Source organism: Idiotropiscis lumnitzeri, chromosome 6, assembly GCF_059441095.1.
Source record: "Idiotropiscis lumnitzeri isolate Australia: NSW breed Sydney's pygmy pipehorse chromosome 6, RoL_Ilum_1.0, whole genome shotgun sequence".
NCBI classification, from domain to species: domain Eukaryota; kingdom Metazoa; phylum Chordata; class Actinopteri; order Syngnathiformes; family Syngnathidae; genus Idiotropiscis; species Idiotropiscis lumnitzeri.
In genome coordinates, this window is record NC_142396.1 from 22,333,070 (window position 1) to 22,354,893 (window position 21,824).

Consider the following 21,824-nt stretch of genomic DNA (forward strand, 5'->3'; position numbering starts at 1 on the left):
CGGTATTCTTTGGCTAAGGTAGTTAAACAAAAAAATTCAAAGAAATACAATGTCAATAAGAATACAGTATCTTAAGCAAAAGGCAAAAAAAAACCAACAGCAAAAATGTATTAATAATGTACACACCAGTGATGACTCAATCTCATTGGGTTCTACATATGTCGTCATTTCGTACAGTGAGGCAGCGTCTTTATCCTGTCAAAAAGAATTCACTGTAAGGTACCATTGTTTACAGATGTTACCCAAAAAAAGTGGGACTCAAATAATCACCTCAAAAAATCTCATATTTTTAATTTTTAACCGTTTTAATTCATCTATTTGTAGTTAGTTGGTAGGACTCCTGCCTTGGGTTTCTAAGGTTCTGTGTTTGAATCTCAGCTTTGAACATGCAAATGTTTGCATGTTCTTCCAGTGTTTGTGTGTTTCCTTTGCACAATCGATAAACGTGCATGTTAGGTTTATTAAAGACTCTAAATCAGGGGTCTTCAATCCTGTTCCTCGAGGGCCAGTGTCCTGCCTGTTTTCCATCTCTCCCTGGTGCAACACACCTGATTCAAATGATCAGGATCGTTATCTGGCTTCTGCAGGTCTTGCTGATTATCTGATCATTTGAATCAGGTGTGTTGCAGCACTGAGAGATGGAAAACAGGCAGGGCACCGGCCCTCGAGGAACAGGATTGAAGACCCCTGCTCTAAATTGTTCCAAGGTGTAACTTTGGTTGTGAATGGCTCTTTGGTTCAATGTGCCCTTCAAATAAATGACAACCAGTCCAGTGTGTACTAGAGGATGACATTTTTGGAGGAATCCAGTGGGTCACAGCAATGCCACGGGATTGCCAAGGGATGAGAGTCAACTTTACCTTTAATCTCGAGACTGTATGCAATAAAACGTTCACAGGAGCAGACGGGAGTGGGAGAGTCCATGGAGAAGAGCGGTCGAAGAACTGTTTTTTTTTTTTTTTTACATATAAGGTTGTAAAAAAGTATTTGCAGCCATCCTGATTTGTGTGTTTTTTGTCAGTCACAAAGGTTTCATTTCATCAAACCAATTTAAATATAACACTGAAACAACACGGTGATATATTAAACGCAGTTTCTAGACGATTATATTATTTACCAAGGGGGGGAAACAATACAAACCGATCGGGCCCTATGTGAAAAAAGTAATTACCCCACTGTGTTAAATCACCAAGCAACTGTGACTCACCACAGTTTTGGGAAAGATGAGTTCAATTTCACAGGCAACACCCCAACCACCATCTTTGTTGAATCAACAAATTACTTGAATAGAATTTGTCAGACAAAGTGAAATGGGCTACAAAATCTCAACAAAAAATGCATCATGCCACAATCCAAAGAAATTCCATAGGAATATTGAAAAAAAAAAAGATTGAAATCAATCGGTCTGGAATAGGTTACAAAGCCATTTCCAAGGCTGTGGGGCTCCAGCGAACCCATGTAAGAGCCATTATTCACAAATGGAGAGAACTGGGAACAGTGCCAAACCTTCCCAGGTCGACCAACAGAGATGACTTCAAGAGGTGGGACGACGACCGACTCATCCAGGAAGTCACAAAACAACTGAGAAAACCATCCAAAGAAGTGCAGGCCTCACTGGCCTCAGTTAAGGTCAGTGTTCACAACTGCACTACAAAAAAGACACTGGTCAAAAATCCATGGAAGGGGCTATCAGGCACTGCTGTCACAAAAGGACGCAAAGCTTTGTCTCACATTTGCAAAAAAGCAACCTGATGATCCTCAAGACTTTTGGAGGAATATTCTGTGGACTGTTGAATAAAAAATTAAACTTTTAGGAGGTTGTGCAGCCGGTTACATCTGGCATGAAAATGGCACAGCATCTGAGAACATGATGACAACAGTAAACCATGGAGGTGGCCCCGTGATGGTCTGGGGCTGCTTTGCTTTCCTCAGGACCAGGACAACTTCCTGTGATTGGCAGAAAAATGAATTCTGCAATTTACCAGAAGATCCTGAAAGAGAACGTAGTTTGTGGCCTCAAACTTAAGCACTATTGGATCATGCAGCAGGACAACGATCCGAAACAGCCGACAAGTCCACCCCAGAAGGGCTCAAATAGAACAAAATTAACATTTTAAATCCAATTGAGATGCTGTGGTGTGATATTCAAGGGGCAGTTCATGCAACAAACCCCTCCAATATGGCAGTGTTAAAACCCTTCTGCAAAGAAGAGTGGTCCAAAATCCCTCCACAGCAGCGTGAAAGACTCATCACAATTTATTGCAAATATTTGATTTCAGTCACTCGCAATTATGTGGATGTGGTAATTACTTTTTCACATAGGGCCCGATATGTTTGTATTGTTTTCCCCACTTGGTAAATAAAATAATCATTTAGAAATTGCATTTTCTATACCTTGGGTTGTCTCAGAAATCAGGAAGTGGGCAAATATTTTTAAACTGTATACTCGCTTAGCTTTGCAGCGTTACGTTCAAAGGAAGTCAAGGAACTCTGATTGTGAGAAGTGCTTCACTTTGAAACTTATCCCGTAAGTAATGAGGTACGCCGCACTTCATTTCAAAGGTCTGGATTAAAGTCGGGCCATGGTAACGGGTTACCACACTCAGTAACTGTAATAACATCCCAAAAAAAGAGAGTAAGTCATTATATTACTTGGTTACTGCCAAAATGTAAAATATTACTGTACCGGGTTACTTTTGTAACGCGTTACCCCCAACACTGCCTTTAACAAAATGTTAATTGTCATACTTGTAGTTTGTAGTGGAGTAAAACTGAAGTGCATCATATTAAGTGCAGTTCATAATATTTTTGGCAAACATTTTTTTTCTTTTATAATCGAGGGTTAACAAAATAACCTAAAACAAAACCAGTATTACTATTCACATACAAACTCTACAAACAAGAACTCAGCAAATTAAATAACACGTGATTGTAAAGAATATGAACAGGCACATTTTTGCCAACTCCCATCTTATTTCATGAAACTCACATTGCTGAAGCGAGCCACTAGGTCGGGTGTGACTGGGTATCGCAGCTTGGTCTTGCGATAAAGTGGCTTCTTCTTAAAGTAGTTTACCATCTCCACAAGGCTCTCAAACTCAGTTGTTGTACCAAGCAGGTAAGCACTGCCTTCCTTCTGGATCCGGCAGTGTTTCACCTTACCGTCACCTCTGAGGGACAGAACTGTATTTCAATACAAAATACTATTAATAAAGTAAATTAACGATTAGCGTGATGCCCAACCTGAATGTGATAGCAAAAGAGTCTGGGTCTCCCTCCCTCTGTCGTATGAGGAAAGCTCCATCTCTGGGAATTTTCATCAAATAATCTTCAGCCTCACCTCTGCTTAGGTTTCTGTAAAACCACCTAAAATGAAATTAAAAAAAAAACGATTTGGATCATACTGTCACCCCAAATAGAACATTCAATCAAATTCACATTTAAAAAAAATATTTTACACTTCAATTTCAATCAAAATCAAGACCCAAACCTAAGGAATACATTCAAGGAACATCATATTTTCAGTTTTTACAAATGTAAAATATTCCAACATTTTGACTTAAACTATATTCTAATTATCAGAAGAAGCAACATTTAACATTGGTAAGTCCCCTTGAGAGAGTTGATGTGAAAGTTTTGTATCTGTACAGTGGATAAAATACACCTACACACCCCTGTTAAAATGTCAGGTTTTTAGGATATAACTTAGTTCCAACAACATAAATCATTTTGAACTATTTTTTCAATAGGAATGTGACCTACAGCGTGACAACAATTTTTTTTTTTTCAGAGGGGAAGTAAATTAAAATTATGATAGGTACAAAGTGCGCACACACTCATAACCGACCATATTGCTATAAGTTGCTTTAAAATTAATCAAATTCAAACTCATGTTAAATGTAAGTCACCACAAACCTGCCTCGAAAGTGCCTCTCTCTCTCTCTCTCTCTCTCTCTCTCTCACTCTCTCTCTCATATTAGAATTTCATGAAAAATGGACGATTGCTCTAAAAGAGGATCGTAGATAATCAGTTAACCAAGCCAGGGAAATGTCTTTATATGACAGATGACAAAAGTATTTTACAGTTTACATTTACTTTGACTGAAATATAAATTGATTGAGATGAACAAACCCTTGCAGTAGATGTGGGTTGGGATGAGGTACCGCATCAGTGAGACGCAGCTCAAATTCTTGACAGCGCAGCGGGTTCTCTCTATAGTGCTGTATCAGGGCATACACACTGGGAAATTGCAAGTTTGCTGTCAGGTAGTAGTATGTGTTTTGTCCTTCTGAAGAAGAACGTATACGGCAGTGCTGGACTCTCCCACTGCGCCTGAACAAATGTTGGTAGAAAATGGACAACAGAGTCAACATTTAAACACATTGTAAAATGCTAGATAGAGATAGATAGATAGATAGATAGATAGATAGATGGATAGATAGATAGATCATCTGAGTATTATTATGTCACTGTCCAAACAGTGGTATGACTAACATAAGGGGAAAAATGTGAGGGGTTCAAGCGGTTCATAAAGGTTTCATTTCATTACACAAACAATAGTCCCACAATATTGAGTGTGCATTAAAGGGATCTCTACCAGAATGAGAGGGTGATGTCCTCGGCAACCGTATCACTCTGTCGAACCAAAAAAGTGCCATCTCTTCCTCTTGTCTCGGTACAGTAATCATGAATCAGTTGCTCTGCCATCAGCCGGCCCTCTTTAATACCACCATGAAACCATGTTTCAGAACAATGCGAATCCTGGTACTGGGATACACAAAAACAATGGCTGTGACATTCATTTCTTTACTTGATCTCAAACAGAAAGCAGTAGTCAGTGGTTCCAGAGCTGAAAATGAGACCATATTATATGAAATTTTGAAACATTTCCTTCCACACTACTTACAAGCTAATGTATTAATTTTGGGGAATAAGTATTCATGTACATTTGTTTATTTTCTTATGCTGAGATTTACTTGTAAAGCCACGATCACTTTGTGTGCATGAAATTTTTCAACTTCAAAATTCACATATCAATGACGTTCATGTTATGTTGAAACAACAGCTAACAGTAAAAAAAAATAAAATAAATAATATAATATTCACTGTTTGTATTTTCTAATGCAAAAGAATGGAAACAAACTAATAATAAAATCCAATGTAATTTTTGAAATGTTTCATTATTTACTATCGTGGTTGAACTAGTGCTTAGACCAACCGCCATGAAGTGATTGATCCAGAATTAAAGGCAAGAGGAGCAGGAAATTAAACCGACTGAGACAATCGAGTTGAACGGAGGCAAGAGTGTTGAAAACAAAACCCTGTCCAATTCAACGCCATAAAACAGCAGCAGAGTGTGAGTGCCATAAAACTCTATCCTCTCACTACAAGGATAATCATTCATACAGGAATATCAACAGCAAGTTTTCATGTGCTGGAGCTGCTCATCCGGAGTTGAATCATACTGTTGTTGTTAACTCGGAGAACATTTAACCACAGAGGGTGGTGAAGCTGCAATGTCGTTCACCCTCAGAAAGCCACTTTGTCGACTCTATTTGCATCTTAACATCTCAGCTGATGTCTTTCCCTGCTATTGTCTGCTTTCAACCAGTGAAATTGGTCATAACTGTGAAAACGCTAAGAACAATAACCCATCTATCAATTTTTTCATGTTCATTCTGTTGTGTTTTTGATTGATTGGCTTGGGGGTGTAAATTACTGCAGACAACAATATTTATGGGTCTTAAATTTCACATTGAACAATACAAAAAAAATGCCTTTTCCAATCAAACGGAATCATTCCTTACATTCCTGGGGTCTTCCTTTTCCTCCTCGTACTCCTCAGCGTAGTACAACATGTCATCAGAGATCACACAGTAGTGCTTGTTCCACCGCTGAAAAAGACAGGCAAAAATTGTGTTCAAATCTTAATGCTCCCATGTTGATTGCAATGATTCTGACAGTTGACACTGGTACATAATGGTACCTCAAAGGTCGAACTCCTTGAAGCTAGTAAAAAGAGAAGTTTATTCCAAAATGTTAACGTAGAACATCAAACAATGTTAAAAAGCGTGATGGCAGCATGTCATGCCAGCTGCTGTGTGAGACATGCAACAGCAAGGCGATGGATACTCACTTGCCATAACAGTTAAGTGTTTAAACAGTGCTTAAAAGTTTTTAACAGTTTAAACTGGTTTTAGACAAAAACATATTTTCACAAAATGTAGCCTGTGCTCCATTAAAAGGTTTTATGATGCAGGCTTGCAAAAAATAAAAAAGTTAACAGCTACCACTCCAATACATGAAGCAGAATTACGAATAGAATAAAATTCTTATTCAAAATAGTTTTATTTATTTAGTCGGGACAGTGCATGTTAATGAACAATATGTGGGACCATGAACACACCACATTAGACCAATAGGCTAATTGCCATCTGTTGTCCACAGGGAGATCACAGAAAGATTAAAAGTCCAAGAAATGTTTGCACGACTGATTGCTGTGAGCAAGTTCAGTCTTGAAGTTGTTGAAAGTGTGGCATTCTCAGATGATAAGCAGACGTGAGGATATGGCCAGCTTCGAGTGCATTTTTACTGGGATGTATAGTACAGCAAAGTCTGTATACAATTGTATATGAATGTTTTTGCGTTTGAAAAGTCATGAAAAGAGAAAAAAGAACGGGTCCTACAATAGAACCCTGCGGGACATTCACTCCCAATAAGATAAGGTAACCATATTTTGATTTCCAAAAAGAGAGGACAGTGGGCCTGGCCTTGAGATACTGAAAGGATACTCAAAGATGCCATACATGATAATTATAATAGTTTTAAACTAGGGCTGCACAATATTAGAAAAAATGCAATATTCAATATGGGTGTTGCATTTCGCAATATTGATGTTATTGCAATATTTAATATTTACCAAAAGAAATCAGCATCTTCACTTTCAAGTGTTTTGTCTTTTTTAATGCAGATGAATATGAATGCATTCTAATCTAATTGCGTTCTTTAGTGTTAGTAATGCCTATAGCTACTGTTCCCCTATTGGATGGCAATGTGCATTTGGATTTGGTTGGTCAAAGTTGGATTAACGAATACAATTCCAGGCCTTGAACACACCTTAGCATTCTGCACTGCAAATGCCATAAACACAATACAGTTGTATTTGGTTTGTTCAACCGGTAAATGTAAGACACCTATCGGTCCAATATCCAAAAGCCATGAAACATAGACGTATAGTGATGTTGTATTGCTTCCTTGTTCAACTGGGGCTTCAACAGTTTTCTATGGCACTTAATGCTCATAATTGAGCGCATCTGCTCCTCACATTTTTCCTAACTGCTGCTACCTGGCTTCTCTTCCGGGTAAAACCAGTGTCCACGACACCGATGCTGGTAAGGCTGTACAAAAGAGCAGATAAAAAAGCATTCTGCCTCTCATTTGTCGAGTAAATCGCCAGTCCAATTAAACCAACATGAAGGCATTAACTGGAGTCCCGCTAATTTATATTAAACCATATAGAAAGCACTTTGTTACAGCTCCAGCTGTTGTGAAATGCGCTATATAAATAGAGTTGGATTGTATTGTATCAACTCATATGGCACCAATACGGTGTCAAATCAGGGGCCAAACAGAAAAACATAACTATTGTTCAATTAACATACTGCCTGTAGTTTCAAAAGTAATAAAGAAATGGGTTGCGAGATTACTGATGGAGCATCTTTTACATCCAATGCAGTTTGGATTTCACACCAATCTCACAACAGAGGGCGCTCTCAGTGTGTTTTCAGAAAGAAACAAAAGGTTTACTGGACAAGCCTGGTTGTGTTGATAGTTTTGGATCTGAAGTTTCTCACTATTTTCTTTTTTGTACTGTTTTCTAGTCATTTTGTCAATAATGTTAATTTTTTTTTTTTTACTGTTCCCTTTTGCATTCTAAAAGATTTTTACAAAAACAATTGTCTTAGCCCGACGCATTGTATGAGTAACTTCATTTCCAACAAATGTAAAATTTTGTGTCTACAGTCAAAACCAATTTTAATGCAACTTTTAGTAGAGGGTCCCTATTTTTCACAACTTTATGGCGAAATGTTAAATGATTACTAGTTGCTGGAGGGATGTCAGTCTGCTTCCTGAGGTGCACATGACCCAGCTCAAGAGTCACAGTATTGTTTGTGAGCCCATTTCACTCCGAGATCCCTCTTTGTATGCCTTCACGAGTGTGATTGAATTTCTCTGAATTTCTCTGTGTCATGTGTATTTTGGAGCAATTTGACAAAACTCAAAGTACCTGGTTGACAGGATCCCATATCTCCAGGTCTCCGTGTTTCTGCCACGTTCTGAAGTCTTTGCTGGTGTCTCCCCCATCGACATTGAGCTTCTTGTGCTGCACATGTACAAATAGCAATATGGTATTGTCGGACAAAGTTTCTCATGAAACCTCTTTCACCACCCCACTATCCACCCCACAAACACACACACGCACGGACGCACGCACACACACACACGCACACACTCACGAACACACTAAGTACTTTCAGGATGATTTTGCCCTTCAGTTGTGTGGGAGATGGCAACTGCTCAGCCATGTGCTCCAGGGACTCAAGAAGCAGTTTGTCTCCAAACACTTCTCTAAAGATGCGGGCCATCTGCCGTTGCTGCTCCAATGGGCAATGCTCTTCTATAGACAGAATGACTGGGAACCTGAGAAAGAGTGTCATTGTTTACTAAATATGACACAGTGTAACGCCACTGTGAAATAAAAGTTTAACGTAGTAGCCCTTCCGTATTTGGGATGTTTATGGACAAGTATGCTATCATCAAAGCATGTATGTCACCTGCTTCCTGTGACTCATCTATCACACTCACACACTCTCACTTGCTCTGCTTTGTTTGATCAGTTTGAGACTTTTCTGCTCCGAAAGATTCTTTTTCTAAAACGAAACAGTTTCCCTCCTGATGTTGGCACTTCTGTTTTTTTTTTCTCAGAGAAATCAGGAATGCTTTCGAACTTCACGCCCAATTGATTACAAAAAGAAATACTGGTGTGGCAACAAAATGTCTTCAACCGGCTGTGGCACAACCCTGGATAAAAAAATAAATATAAATAACCTTGATACCTCATTTTTAAAAGCAATTTCAGAACTATTTCTCAACAACCTTTAACTTAAAAAATACTGTGGAAAGTTGTACATGTACAACATGCAGTGTCTTTTATATGCAAAAGGTATCTCATTGTATTCCAATGTGGTTTCAAGACATTCGACAGCTCAAAATCAGTAGTGTTTTTGGCCACTGATATTGGGGACTATGGCCAATTCTTATTCTTTTATATATTATAACTGCTTGACCTATGGACCATAATATTGTGATCTCTTCGCCTGTGTCAACACAGTGACTCTTTTGTCATAAACGAGCTAGGGAAGTCCAATGAGTGGACACATTGTCACAAGTAGCTCAATGGGCCACAGTGCCTCAACTTCTACTTGGTTGCCAGCCAATCGCAGGGCACACATAGACAAACCACCGTCCGTGCTCACACTCACACCTAGGGGCAATTTAGAGTGTCCAATCAACCTGCCATGCATGTTTTTGGAATGCGGGAGGAAACCGGAGTATCCGGAGGAAACCCACGCAGGCACGGGGAGAACATGCAAACTCCACACACGAAGCCCGGAATCGATTCCACGACCTTTGCTATATATATATACATAGTCCAAAAGTCCATTTGCATCCCAAGAAACATGAATGTTCATCTACAGCACTGGCTACATCAGCTCGAAAAATACATAAACATTTTTCAGTTAGAAACAAGTTTCGATTGCTGTAACATAAGCGTAAAATACTTTAACCTGTAATTTGTTGCTTCTCTTGAGAGACCACTCATATTGTTGTCAAAGCATCTAGTTAATGTCACTAGTTGGTTAGTACCAGACCCGTGCATCCCACAATTGGTCAATTTGTTTACTTTCGACTTTGGGGAAAAAATGGATAAACAAACAATCCCAAGCAAAAACAGAAGAAAAGAAGCTGGATTTTTGCAATGCAATATATACTATGTTTAATGACGAGTTGGGACAGAGTGTGGCGTGGTAAATATTTTCTTTATTTGCCTCTCCAGAAAGAGCCAAGTATATGTCCATCGAAATTGCCCCAGCCATGGAGCACACCGTTGGTGGGGGCATGGTAGCAACAGTTAGTAAGCTAGCTCCTTTGCCACGACTCTAGAAAAAAATATAGTACACAAATATTGCTCTTGTTTCTGCTCCATTGACACCGAGTTGCACAAAACATCTTTTAAAGGGACATTTCACTGACATTAACATTGGCACTTAAATAATAGGTTTGCATGTATAAATGACATTAGTACTAAAATGCTCTCCCCTAAAAGACTTTTTTTTTTGTGATGTGATTTACGACAAATTGGCACGCCACGTTTGGAGCAGGGCTGGCTATTTTTTTCCGGTTTCAGCGTCTACGTCACTGCAGGGAGGCAGGCGAGGTAATATTGCTTGCTTTGTCAGTTCTGTTGTCTAAATGGCGATCGATCGCCACCAAAATGCAAATGCACATTACTATACAATAGTATCGAAGCGCTCTGCACAATAGTTTGGATTTATTGACATCAAACGTGAGCTCATGTGATCACCTCCACAAAATCAAAAATACCTTGCCGATCGATTCTCCACTTACACAGGTTGAAATGGACAAGAATGTGCGCACAAGCCCCGACTGGTCATATTTTGGACATTTAGCTAAACTAATTTTTTGCTAAGTGTGAGGAGGGAGCCACACATCGATGTTTACACCTCCCAACCTCCACGGGTAACAACTGTACTTTCTTCTACGGTGTTAAAATTAACAGCACTTCGCTACCAAGTGATGATCAGTTGGCAGCTCCATGGGTGACCCTGCCAGAGCACATAAGGCCCCAGTCAACTTAGCTCCCAGGATCAGTGGGATACAAAAACGCGCAAATTTTTTACTTATTTCTTTTTATCTGACAATTTAACAGGTTGCACATGTGCACGTAGGTGAAAAATTTTGTTGCACGATCTAAAATTTTAGAGGCAAAATGCCATCATTTAGGGGCAGTTTGGAGCCCTGAACAATGGACAAAATGTCTCTTAACCAGGGGTTACCAAAATGGTTACCAACATAAAATATGTGGTACTTTTATTTTGAAAGTTATACTTTTATGTACACATGTATGGACATTAGAACAACCGAAGTGGCGAGCAAGAGCTACGACTTGTCTGCAGAGTTGCCAAGTTAGTGACGTTTTCACTATATTGAGCGGATTTTCAGACCACAAAAGCAACTCTTTTTCTAAAAAATAAACTCGCAAAAATGACATCCATGGTCCCAATGTTAGCCACATTATTTCTTGCACAGTGGCGGGAAAAATGACTTGATTTGGCCTGCTAAGGATGGCCGAGTGGTCTAAGGCGCCGCGTTCAGGACCCAGTCTCCCCAGGAGGCCTGGGTTCGAATCTCGAATTTCCCCATTGTGGGACTAATAAAGGGAATATTATTATTATTATTATTAATACTGTATACAAATCCACATTTCATATGTTGTGCGTGTTATAAGTCATCACTGTATCATTGTACATCACTGTCAAAAAAATTTATACTTCATACTTATCTATATATTTGCAAGTCCTGACTAGGAACGGATGATATGGGTAAAATGTATATTTTGTAGTTGTATCTACATATTATTAATTATAATAATATCTACACTTATTTATTGAACCAAGACTGAACGAAAAGATTTCGTCGCTAAATTTGTTAAAAATAATATGGAAAAAGAAGATGTTCGCGTGTTGACTTGGTGCTCAGCAAGCAAATCCAGTTTTTGGCATGTTGAGCCTTTGTAAAATTAATTGCCCATCCGAGCTCTAAATCATGACAAAAATAAAGCCCAAGAAATGTAAACTCACGTCCTATCCAAACAAGATTTTAATTGTGAATGTGCACATTCAAAACGTGAACTGTAAATGAAATACACCCTTATCATAAATAAGCAGGGGCATCATAAGGGCAGAAAAGTGATGTTGAGTCTTTGGACCCATGATCGATTATGGTGTTGTTTTATGTATGTGTCTGTGTTATAGTTATTTTTCAATTCCGTGTGGCCTTAAACCCCACGTGGGACTTCTGGTCACAACTGAACTAAATCTAAAATCCAAAAATACATGCAGTTAAGCACCAAAGGTAAAAACAAATATGTGTCTCTCTTTTACTTCAAAAGTTTTGAATAATTTATTTGTTCTACTTACTCTGAGGTAACAAATGCATGTTGATTGATGGCTTTAACCACATCTTCAAACTTGATTTTGGTCGTTCTGGTCCAACCATGATAGATGATTGGTTCTCCAGGTCCTTCCCAGCAATCCACTGTAATCAATGGCATACAAAAACACAAACATAAGAAACACAATTGGGAAAGCAAATTTAATGTGGTCAAAGTATAGAATTTACTAACATTCAACACAGCGACATCCCAGGCGCAGGCAGCGTACATAAGCCTCTGTGGATGACTCACTACGGAGCTGGTCACCTGTCAGGTAGCTTTAAAAAAACAAAAAGATGTCATTAAAATCTTGGTACTAATTGGTTAATTAGAAAATTAAGTTAAGTGTCAGTTCAGTTTCTATGATCTATTATAATTTTTTATTCACTGGGTGGGCACTAGAGCAGTTGCCATAGTGGATGAAGTAAGTTGGGGAGAAAAAAAACAACTTGAGACCTGTTAAAAGGTCAGCGTCACATTGAGACCAGACATACACGTTTGTTGAGAAAGCATTCAACAATAAATCTTTTGATAGAAGCTGGAGTCACAAAACAAAGACTTTCGGCAAGGCAACTATATCATTGTTCTATTGTTTCTCCTATTCCAAAAGTGCAGTGGTGGGTCTACTCTTTGACCAGCTGTAATGTTTCAGAAAACAAATAAGAGGAGAACATTTTGCCTAATGCAGACACTGTCATGTCTGTTTGATTATTTAGATTTTTGACTTTAGTTTCATGTTTTGGCCTTGTGTTCCTGTGTCTTCTGACTCGTCATGTCTATTGTGTCCACTTGTGTTCGTTTATCAAAGCCCTTGTGTTAACCAATCAGGTCCTTCCAACCCTCTTTGTCTTGTCCAGGTGTTCCTCGTTGACTCGTCAATTTGTTTGTATTACTTAATTGTTTTTCTTAGAGTTCTTGTCGGTGCATTGCCTTTGTCAGCTGTCCTTGTCATACGTCCATGTTAGTGTCTATGTCCGTTGTCCTCCTGCCTGTCTCGCGTTATTTTCAGTTTAGTCAAGTCCTTGCGTTTTGTTGCTTCCAGTTGTTTTGTACTTTTACGGGGTTTTTTTTTGTTGTTGTTTTTTTTGTTTTATGAAATTCCGATAAAGTTTCCACTGCCTCACTTCCCTGCCTTTTTTTGTCTTCCTCTTCCTCAACCTCCATGCCACACTACCTGACAGACAGTCCAGTGAGAAAATGTTACGAAGGTAAGTTAAGGCAACAGACTTAATTGAAATTAGAATAAATCCCACTCCTGCACAATTCACAACTGCTTGTGAGTGCATTGCTCGTGTGATATGTAAATCAGGGGTGCCCCAACTTGGTCTTGAAGGGCCTCTGTACTGCCTGACTTTCCTCCTGCTGTAAGACACCTGATTAAAATGATCAGGATCGTTAGAAAGCTTCCTCTGAGTTTGCAGATGCAGAAAACAGCGACGTGATGTGTTTTTATATATCCTATTTCGTATTATTTTCCATCTCACTATTTATTCTCTTATTTATCTAATTTATATATTTAATCAAATTATTGTTGTATTGCACTGGAGAGGGGAGCTCTCTAATCTCGTTGCACACTTGAGTACAATGACAATAAAGGGATTTCTGATTCTGATTCTGATTCTGAAAACGGGCAGGAGGGAGGCCCTTGAGTACCATAGCTGGACATGCCTGGTGCAGATGCTTGCTGCCTTGCTCTGCCTGTGCTTGTATTCTTTTTGCTGAGAAGGTCCTTGTCGCGGGTTCCTTTTCGACTTCCTCCAAAACAAATGGCGTAGCCAGAATATGTGCAACAGTGATGTTTATTGTGCAACCCCTCCAAAGTGCAACACAGTGAAAAGTCCCCCAAAAGTCCAAAAACCCAAAAAGTGACAATATAGTAATTTACAAAAATAAGGGTGTCTATCTATATATTTACAAAACCACTGAATGGAGTTCAACCATAACTACCATATCAGCTACGTTGCAAAATGCGTCACTGTCTCGCTCTCCAGTACTACCTGCACTGCAGCACCTCTCATTTCCTCTCTTTCCAAACAACTTACTATATATACGATTCGCCCCTCCCCTTGGGCATTAGCTGACATAATTGTCGCGCGAAACAAGCATATTTAAGAAACGCGGAAGCTCCCCCGCTGTTTGGTCTTCCTCTATGTCGTGGCTGTTATCTGCCGCGTCTCGTGACTGGTGAGTGTTCAATTGAACATGCGCGCGTATATGTGTCCATGTATGCTTCCATTCATAATAAAACTACCAAGTGTGCACCCTCGGTCGCTCTATTAAAACTGTGACTGACGTGGTATTGAAGTGGTGCCAGGTGGGTGTATTACACGGGATGGGATTGAATGCATCGGTATGGGAATGTGCGGTGCATGCGTGTGCGCAATTGTGTCTCCGGGACCATGCTGTGCTGTGCTGTCCTTATTGACGGAGCTGCTCCGTCACATCATCCCGCTCCTCCCGGAGATTGACGATGTGCGGTAATCTTGACAGGTAGTCTGCCACCACATTTGTTTTGCCCGCCTGATGCCGGATGGTAAACTTGAAGGGTTGCATTGAAAGATACCACCTGGTAAGGCGACTGTTGTTGTCTCTCATGCTGTTGATCCATGTGAGGGCTCTGTGGTCAGTTTCCAGGTCAAACTCACGTCCAATCAGGTAGTAGCGCAAGCTCTCCAAGGCCCACTTTATGGCCAAACCCTCTTTCTCCACTGTGGAATACCTGGTTTCCCGTGGCTGAAGTTTGCGGCTCAGGTAGAGGATCGGATGTTCTTGTCCTGGTTCCCCTTGGGCCAAAACGGCACCAAGGCCGATAGCAGATGCATCCACCTGCACTAAGAATCTTTTCTCAAAATCAGGACTCTTGAGAACGGGAGCTGAACACAGGTGCTTTTTCAGCTTGTCGAAGGCTGCTTCACAGTCCTCAGACCATTCGACAGGATTCTTTTTGTCCTTACATGTTAGGTCGGTGAGTGGAGCGGCAATTGTTGCGAACTGTGGTATGAATCTCCTGTACCAGCCAACAAGTCCAAGGAAGGACCGAACTTCCTTCTTGGTTCGGGGTCGGGGACAGTTCTGGATAGCATCCACTTTATCCATTTGAGGACGCACCTCTCCTCGTCCCAACTGGTACCCCAAGTATCTTGTCTCCTCCCGGGCCCATTCACACTTTGAGGGATTCAGTGTTAATCCCGCCTCTTGGAGTTTCCCCAGCACCACAGAGAAGTGTTGGAGATGTTCTTCCCAGGTTTTGCTGTAAATCACCACATCATCAAGGTACGCCGCACTGAACTTGTCACCTCCTCGGAGCACGTTGTCCATCAGTCTTTGGAAGGTCGCGGGTGCTCCATGCAGACCAAATGGCATGACCGTGAACTGGAACAGTCCAGCCGGCGTTTGAAACGCTGTGTAAGGACGACTTGACTCCTCCAGAGGAACTTGCCAGTATCCTTTGCACAGGTCGAGTGTGGTAATAAATTTAGCTGCTCCAATCTTCTCGAGCAAGTCCTCAATTCTGGACATTGGATAAGCGTCAAACTGGGGGATCGCATTGAGCTTCTGGAAGTCAATGCAGATGCGGAGGGAACCATCTTTCTTGGGGATGATAACCACCGGACTGCACCACTCCGACTTGGAAGTCTCAATGACTCCAAGCTTCAGCATTTCCTCTAGCTCCTTGGCCAGTCTCTCCACCAAGTGTTGTGGAACTCGGTAAGGGCGCTGACGAATTGGTTGTCCTTCTTTCAAACGAATGACGTGTTCTACCACCGTCGTCTTCCCTGGGCTGGCGGAAAAAAGAGAAGGCACCGTTTTGAAAATTAAGCACATCTCTGTGACTTGCTTGGGTTTCAGATGTGCCAGTGCAGGCGCATCTGTCGTCGTCGGGGACTCCAGCTCTACCTCTTCATCCCCATTGTCGTCCTCCTCCACCTTCCGCGCGAGTAGGACCTCCTTTGGAGCCTGGTTTGAACGCTCCTTCCACTCTTTGAGGAGGTTCACATGGTAAGTCTGTTTATTTTTTTTCTTCTCCGGATGGAAAATCTCATAGGTCACTGGACCCATCTTCCGGGTGACCTCATATGGCCCCTGCCACTTTACTAAAAGCTTGTTGTTCCTTGTGGGGAGAAGCAGCAATACTTTTTGGCCGGGTTTAAACTCCCGGTGGCGAGCTTGCTGGTCATACCAGGTCTTCTGGCTTTTCTGGGCCTCCCGCAGGTTGACCTCTGCCTCCTCCTGGTACCTGGCCAGTCTCTCCCTCATTTCCAGCACAAATTTCACCACCCCCCGATCACTTGACGTGGTGGAAGGTGCCTCCCAGGCCTTTCGGAGCAAGTCCAATGGTCCCTGAACCTCCCAACCAAGCAAGAGTTCAAAGGGAGAGAAACCTGTTGACGCCTGAGGAACTTCGCGATAGGCAAACAGCAAAAAATGGTAGCCACCGGTCCCAGTCTTTTCCAGTATCATCCGCAAATTTCTGGAGCATCTTCTTTAAGGTCTGATTGAACCTTTCCACTAGCCCATCAGTCTGTGGGTGGTATGGAGTGGTTTTGATGGCGGAGATGCCCAGTTGTTTGTTGAACAGTTGCATTAACCTTGAAGTGAAATTGGTTCCCTGGTCTGTTAGAATCTCATCTGGTATGCCAACTCTGGAAAAGAGTTGCACCAAGGCACGAAGTACTGACGGAGCAGTGATTGTGCGCAATGGAAATGCCTCTGGGAAACGTGTGGCGTAGTCACACACTACAAGGATGTATTCATGTCCACCACTGCTTTTTGTCAAAGGACCTACAATGTCCATAGCAATCCTGCGGAATGGAGTTGAGATTATCGGGAGCGGCTGCAAAAATGCTCGATCACACCTGCGGATAGAGCAGGTTTTTTGGCATGTGGGGCATGTGGCGCCATAATGTTGTATGTCTGTGTACATGGATGGCCAGTAAAAACGTGAACTGATTCGCAAATATGTTTTATTGCGACCGAGGTGTCCTGACCATGGAAGTGTGTGTGCTAGGTGCATGATAAGTGACCTACAGCTAGTAGGGACAACCAGGCGTTTGTTATCTTTATCAGTAGCATACAAGACCCCATTCTCGATCCCAAATTGCTCCATCCCGACACAACCTCCCATTGTCCCCTCAGTCACTTTATCAAACAGGGGTTTTAAACACTCATCCTCCCTCTGAAGTACCGACATGTTTTTTGGAATTGACCATATTGGATTTTCTAAAGAGTCTTCTTAGTTGAGGCTCTGCCGACATTAACTTTTTCTCAAAGCGGCGCTGACGCCGTGACTTCCTGGGCCCCTTTGTCCCACCGTCCAACAGACTATTGTCAAAGTCTGGGAGCGGTTGAACACCGGGATACTTGTTACCGGGCCTTTGAGTATCACTATTACCCGGATCACTCCTAAGGTTGGGGCTGGATGGGACACCCGCTTTGACCTGTGCTCGTGTAAGTACTGGACCTGATAAATTTACATAGTCTTTTTGCTCACAAACAGTTTTTAGTGGTTGTTTTTCTTGCAGCAAGTCCAAGAGAACTGGCAAGTCCAATCCCAAAATGGCTGCTACTGGCAGTTTCTCAACCACCCCGACAGTCAACATATATGGCTGCTCATCAATTGTTACACTGAGCTCAGCTGTGGGATAAGGGTGCTTATCCCCATGTACACATAGAATGTCTTCCTGCTTCCCATAGTTCACACAGGTTATCGGCACAATATCCTGTCTAATTAACGACATGAAGCTGCCACTGTCTAATAATGCATTCACTTGTTGGTCCATAATAGTCACTGTCTTAATACGCTGTAGTCTCTTTTGTTTGGTTCCCCCCTCGGGGCGGGGAACATAGCAGGCACCAGCCAACTTAGTTTTTCGAACAGGGCACACTGAAGCCTTGTGGCCTGGTTGCTGACAGTAGAAACAAAGAAAGTCCTTACCGATTCCAGGTGGGTGTGGGGCTGAGTTGGAGCTACCTGGTAACCTCTGGCTGGGCTCTCTCCAGGTTGGTCTACGCTGAGGTTGGGGATTAGCTGGTCGGTGTGTGTTGCCGGGTCGTGTAGGAGGTCCTCCTCTGCGTGCGTTGAGGTACTGCAGGGCCAGCTTGGCAGCGTGGAGTCCCTCGGTTGGCTCATGCTCCTTCACCCAGGTCCTCACCTCTGCTGGAAGAACACGAAGTAGCGTCTCCAGGATGATCGCCTCGCCGACTTCCTCCTTGCTTTGCTGCTCTGGTCGAATCCAGCGTCGGTAGAGCCCCTTCAGGCGGTGGTAGGTCTCGGTGGGGTTTTCACCAGGGGGTACTGTCGTGGATCTGAACTGCTGCCGATAAGTCTCTGGCGAGATATCAAACTTTGTCAGCAGTGCTGCTTTTAGGGTGTGGTAGCAGTGGGCCCTTTCTTCATCCATTTCAGTATAGGCCTCCAGTGCCTTCCCAGACAACAATGGAACGAGTCGGCACGCCCACTCACTCTCAGGCCATTTCCAGGTCCTGGCCATGCGCTCGAAACGCAGTAGATAATTTTCAATGTCCTCCCCCATTTGATATTGGGGTATTTTGGGATCTGAGTAACACCTAAAGTCTGGCCTTGACTGCACAGGTTGGCTGCTAACTCCTGGCAGCTGAAACGAAGATGAATCTTGTGGTGCCATCTGCTGCAACTGACGAGGTGCAGTTGTTGGCAGAGGTAGCCTGGGACTGCTGGCAGTATCTGTGCTTGATGTTGCACCACGTTGTGGAGGTGGAGTGAGTGCTTGTTGAGGGTTGTAGTCGCCATGAGAAAGAGAAGCTCTCAGGCCCTTCATTTCCGCCAACAGGATCTCTTCTCTCCTATTTTGTGCTGCCAAAAAGACTCTCATCATCGCCATCAGTTCCTCTCCTGGTTGTGGAACCGCTGTGGCAACTGGGGCAGCTGCAGATTGCTTTGACTCTTCATCCATCTCTGATGAAGACGACCCAGGTGATTGGGATTGGGGAGATGACAGTCTTGTGCGCTGCCTTGGAAGGAGGGTTGTCTTTTTCCGGCTAGCCATCCCACTTCTGACACCATATGTCGCGGGTTCCTTTTCAACCTCCTCCAAAACAAATGGCGTAGCCAGAATATGTGCAACAGTGATGTTTATTGTGCAGCCCTTCCAAAGTGCAACACAGTGAAAAGTCCCCCAAAAGTCCAAAAACCCAAAAAGTGACAATATAGTAATTTACAAAAATAAAGGTGTCTATCTATATATTTACAAAACCACTGAATGGAGTTCAACCACAACTACCATATCAGCTACGTTGCAAAATGCGTCACTGTCTCGCTCTCCAGTCCTACCTGCACTGTAGCACCTCTCATTTCCTCTCTTTCCAAACAACTTACTATATATACGATTCGCCCCTCCCCTTGGGCATCAGCTGACATAATTGTCGCGCGAAACAAACATATTTAAGAAACGCGGAAGCTCCCCCGCTGTTTGGTCTTCCTCTATGTCGTGGCTGTTATCTGCCGCGTCTCGTGACTGGTGAGTGTTCAATTGAACATGCGTGCGTGTATGTGTCCATGTATGCTTCCATTCATAATAAAACTACCAAGTGTGCACCCTCGGTCGCTCTATTAAAACTGTGACTGACGTGGTATTGTAGTGGTGCCAGGTGGGTGCGTATGTATTACACGGGATGGGATTGAATGCATCAGTATGGGAATGTGCGGTGCATGCGTGTGCGCAATTGTGTCTCCGGGACCATGCTGTGCTGTGCTGTCCTTATTGACGGAGCTGCTCCGTCACAGTCCTATATTTTAATTTCCATTTTATTTTGATGTAATTATTTTTTAGGTGCAGTCTGCTTTGGCCATTTTCCCCCACTGGTGCAGAATGGCAGAAATTTATTTTTTATTGTGTTCTCTATGTAGTGGGAAAACGTGTTCTTGGTATAGTTCATATCTTACAAGTAAAGCTGTCACTTATTTTATACAGTTCTGGTTTTGCAACTTCTTTAAAACGTAAACTTCCTTTAAATGTCATTACAAAAATACAGTAAATTCGAAAATGAAATGTTGCTCACTTAGTATCCTTTGTAACCTGGTCATGCTGGAAGAGTTCCCCCATTGCTGGTCACTTCTCAAAGATTTTTCTTTTTTCTCCAATTGGAGTTTTGTGTTTTGTTAAGATCAGGGAATGTCGTCAATATTTATCAACTGTGGGCTTTTGAAGCCCTTTGAGACTGTTTTGTAAATTAAAGGCTACACAAATAAACGTAACTTTACTTGAGTAGAGGACAGCACGGAGGGAGCCTTAGGTGTCCAAAACAACAATGCTTCATGTTTAAGTAAGCAAAAGAGCGCCTAGATATTCTACAGTATGAACAGAAAGCAGAGTCGTTTGGAAGGAACACACAATGGTATGTGCGGAGGAAAAATAAATGTACAGAACACCTCCATCAAAACCTCTTTCCAATTGTGAAGTAGGATGGAGGAAGAAATATGGTTTGAGACTGCTCTCTTTACTTTCTTACTCAATGATACATTGCGATCAATAATGAAAAAATGAATGCACAAGTCTAGCAAGACCTTTTGCTGGAGAATTTAAGGCCATCTGTATGTGAGTGGAAGCTTGGCAAAATATAAGTAATGTAATTGAACCACAACCTAAAAGGCAGAAGTCAAACAACAAATAAATGGCTTCACAGAAGAAAATTCTTCTCTTCTGGATTCGGACAGTCAGTCTTGACCTGAAACCAATTGAGATGATCATGCGCGCATTTATGATCTGCAACTACATGATATCCATTTATTGACCAAAAGATTCACATAGTCTTTCCACCCTGCACTGGAACGTTCATGCAGTGCTCATTAAAAACATGTCATTCAAAAACAGCATTAAGATAACAATTTGGCACACCCTTCATCAAATCATTTCTCTATTTTTGCTTAAACCGCAGTCTGCGGAGTCTGTGGCTGTGATAACCTCCAAAAGAGTGGGTGCTTGCTAATCAATCGGGAGGCCACACCCAGTGTAGAAGTTGTACATTGTACAAAAAACAAGATGTTAAAATATGTACAAACTGTTGTGACGTATCTATGCAGTTGCTCTGGTTCTTTTATGCTTCGTTGCACCTTAGTGTATCTATGCAGTCGCTGTGGTACATTCATGCTTTGTTCCTTTATTATGTCAAAGGCGTGATGCTTTACAGTATTTCAAGTTAGTCAGTGACACGTCAGTACGTCAAGCTTTGTTCGAGTGAGGATGTCAGCTTTCTTCCATGTGTTCTGAATCCAGCCCTGCTTGTTTTCCCTTGGAATCTTTGTATATAAAGACTTTTACGTCGCCACTTTCGTCTCCTGTCTGCTTCTGGGTCCGAACGGATTCTGATTTTCCTTCAGATTATGAAGATGGCCACAAATTAGTTACCTATCTTTCTGATTCTGCTTCAGATTTTGACACCGATTTAGGTTTTCCCGGTCTCTTTCCCAGTCATTATTCAAGTTTTTGTCACATTTTTCTATTGATGATGCCTTCCCTTCAGACTCTTATGTGGGTGCCTTCTTCGCCATTT

At 41.9% G+C, this 21,824-nt stretch overlaps 1 protein-coding gene across 3 annotated transcripts in view; it reads right to left on the reverse strand.

Annotated features, from left to right (window-relative positions):
- Positions 1–21,824, reverse strand: part of LOC148335907 (1-phosphatidylinositol 4,5-bisphosphate phosphodiesterase gamma-2-like) — a 67,975-nt gene that overhangs the window by 13,866 nt on the left and 32,285 nt on the right. For all 3 annotated transcript variants that reach the window (XM_088298428.1, XM_088298429.1, XM_088298430.1), the window contains exons 12-22: positions 12,489–12,574; positions 12,283–12,400; positions 8,533–8,701; positions 8,289–8,384; positions 5,809–5,895; positions 4,599–4,768; positions 4,133–4,333; positions 3,244–3,366; positions 2,990–3,170; positions 127–195; positions 1–13 (exon numbers count right to left, since the gene is read on the reverse strand). The exon at positions 1–13 is cut by the window's left edge and continues 97 nt beyond it. In XM_088298428.1, the coding sequence (XP_088154554.1) occupies positions 1–13; positions 127–195; positions 2,990–3,170; positions 3,244–3,366; positions 4,133–4,333; positions 4,599–4,768; positions 5,809–5,895; positions 8,289–8,384; positions 8,533–8,701; positions 12,283–12,400; positions 12,489–12,574 (1,313 nt within the window). The remainder of the gene's footprint in view (positions 14–126; positions 196–2,989; positions 3,171–3,243; positions 3,367–4,132; positions 4,334–4,598; positions 4,769–5,808; positions 5,896–8,288; positions 8,385–8,532; positions 8,702–12,282; positions 12,401–12,488; positions 12,575–21,824) is intronic.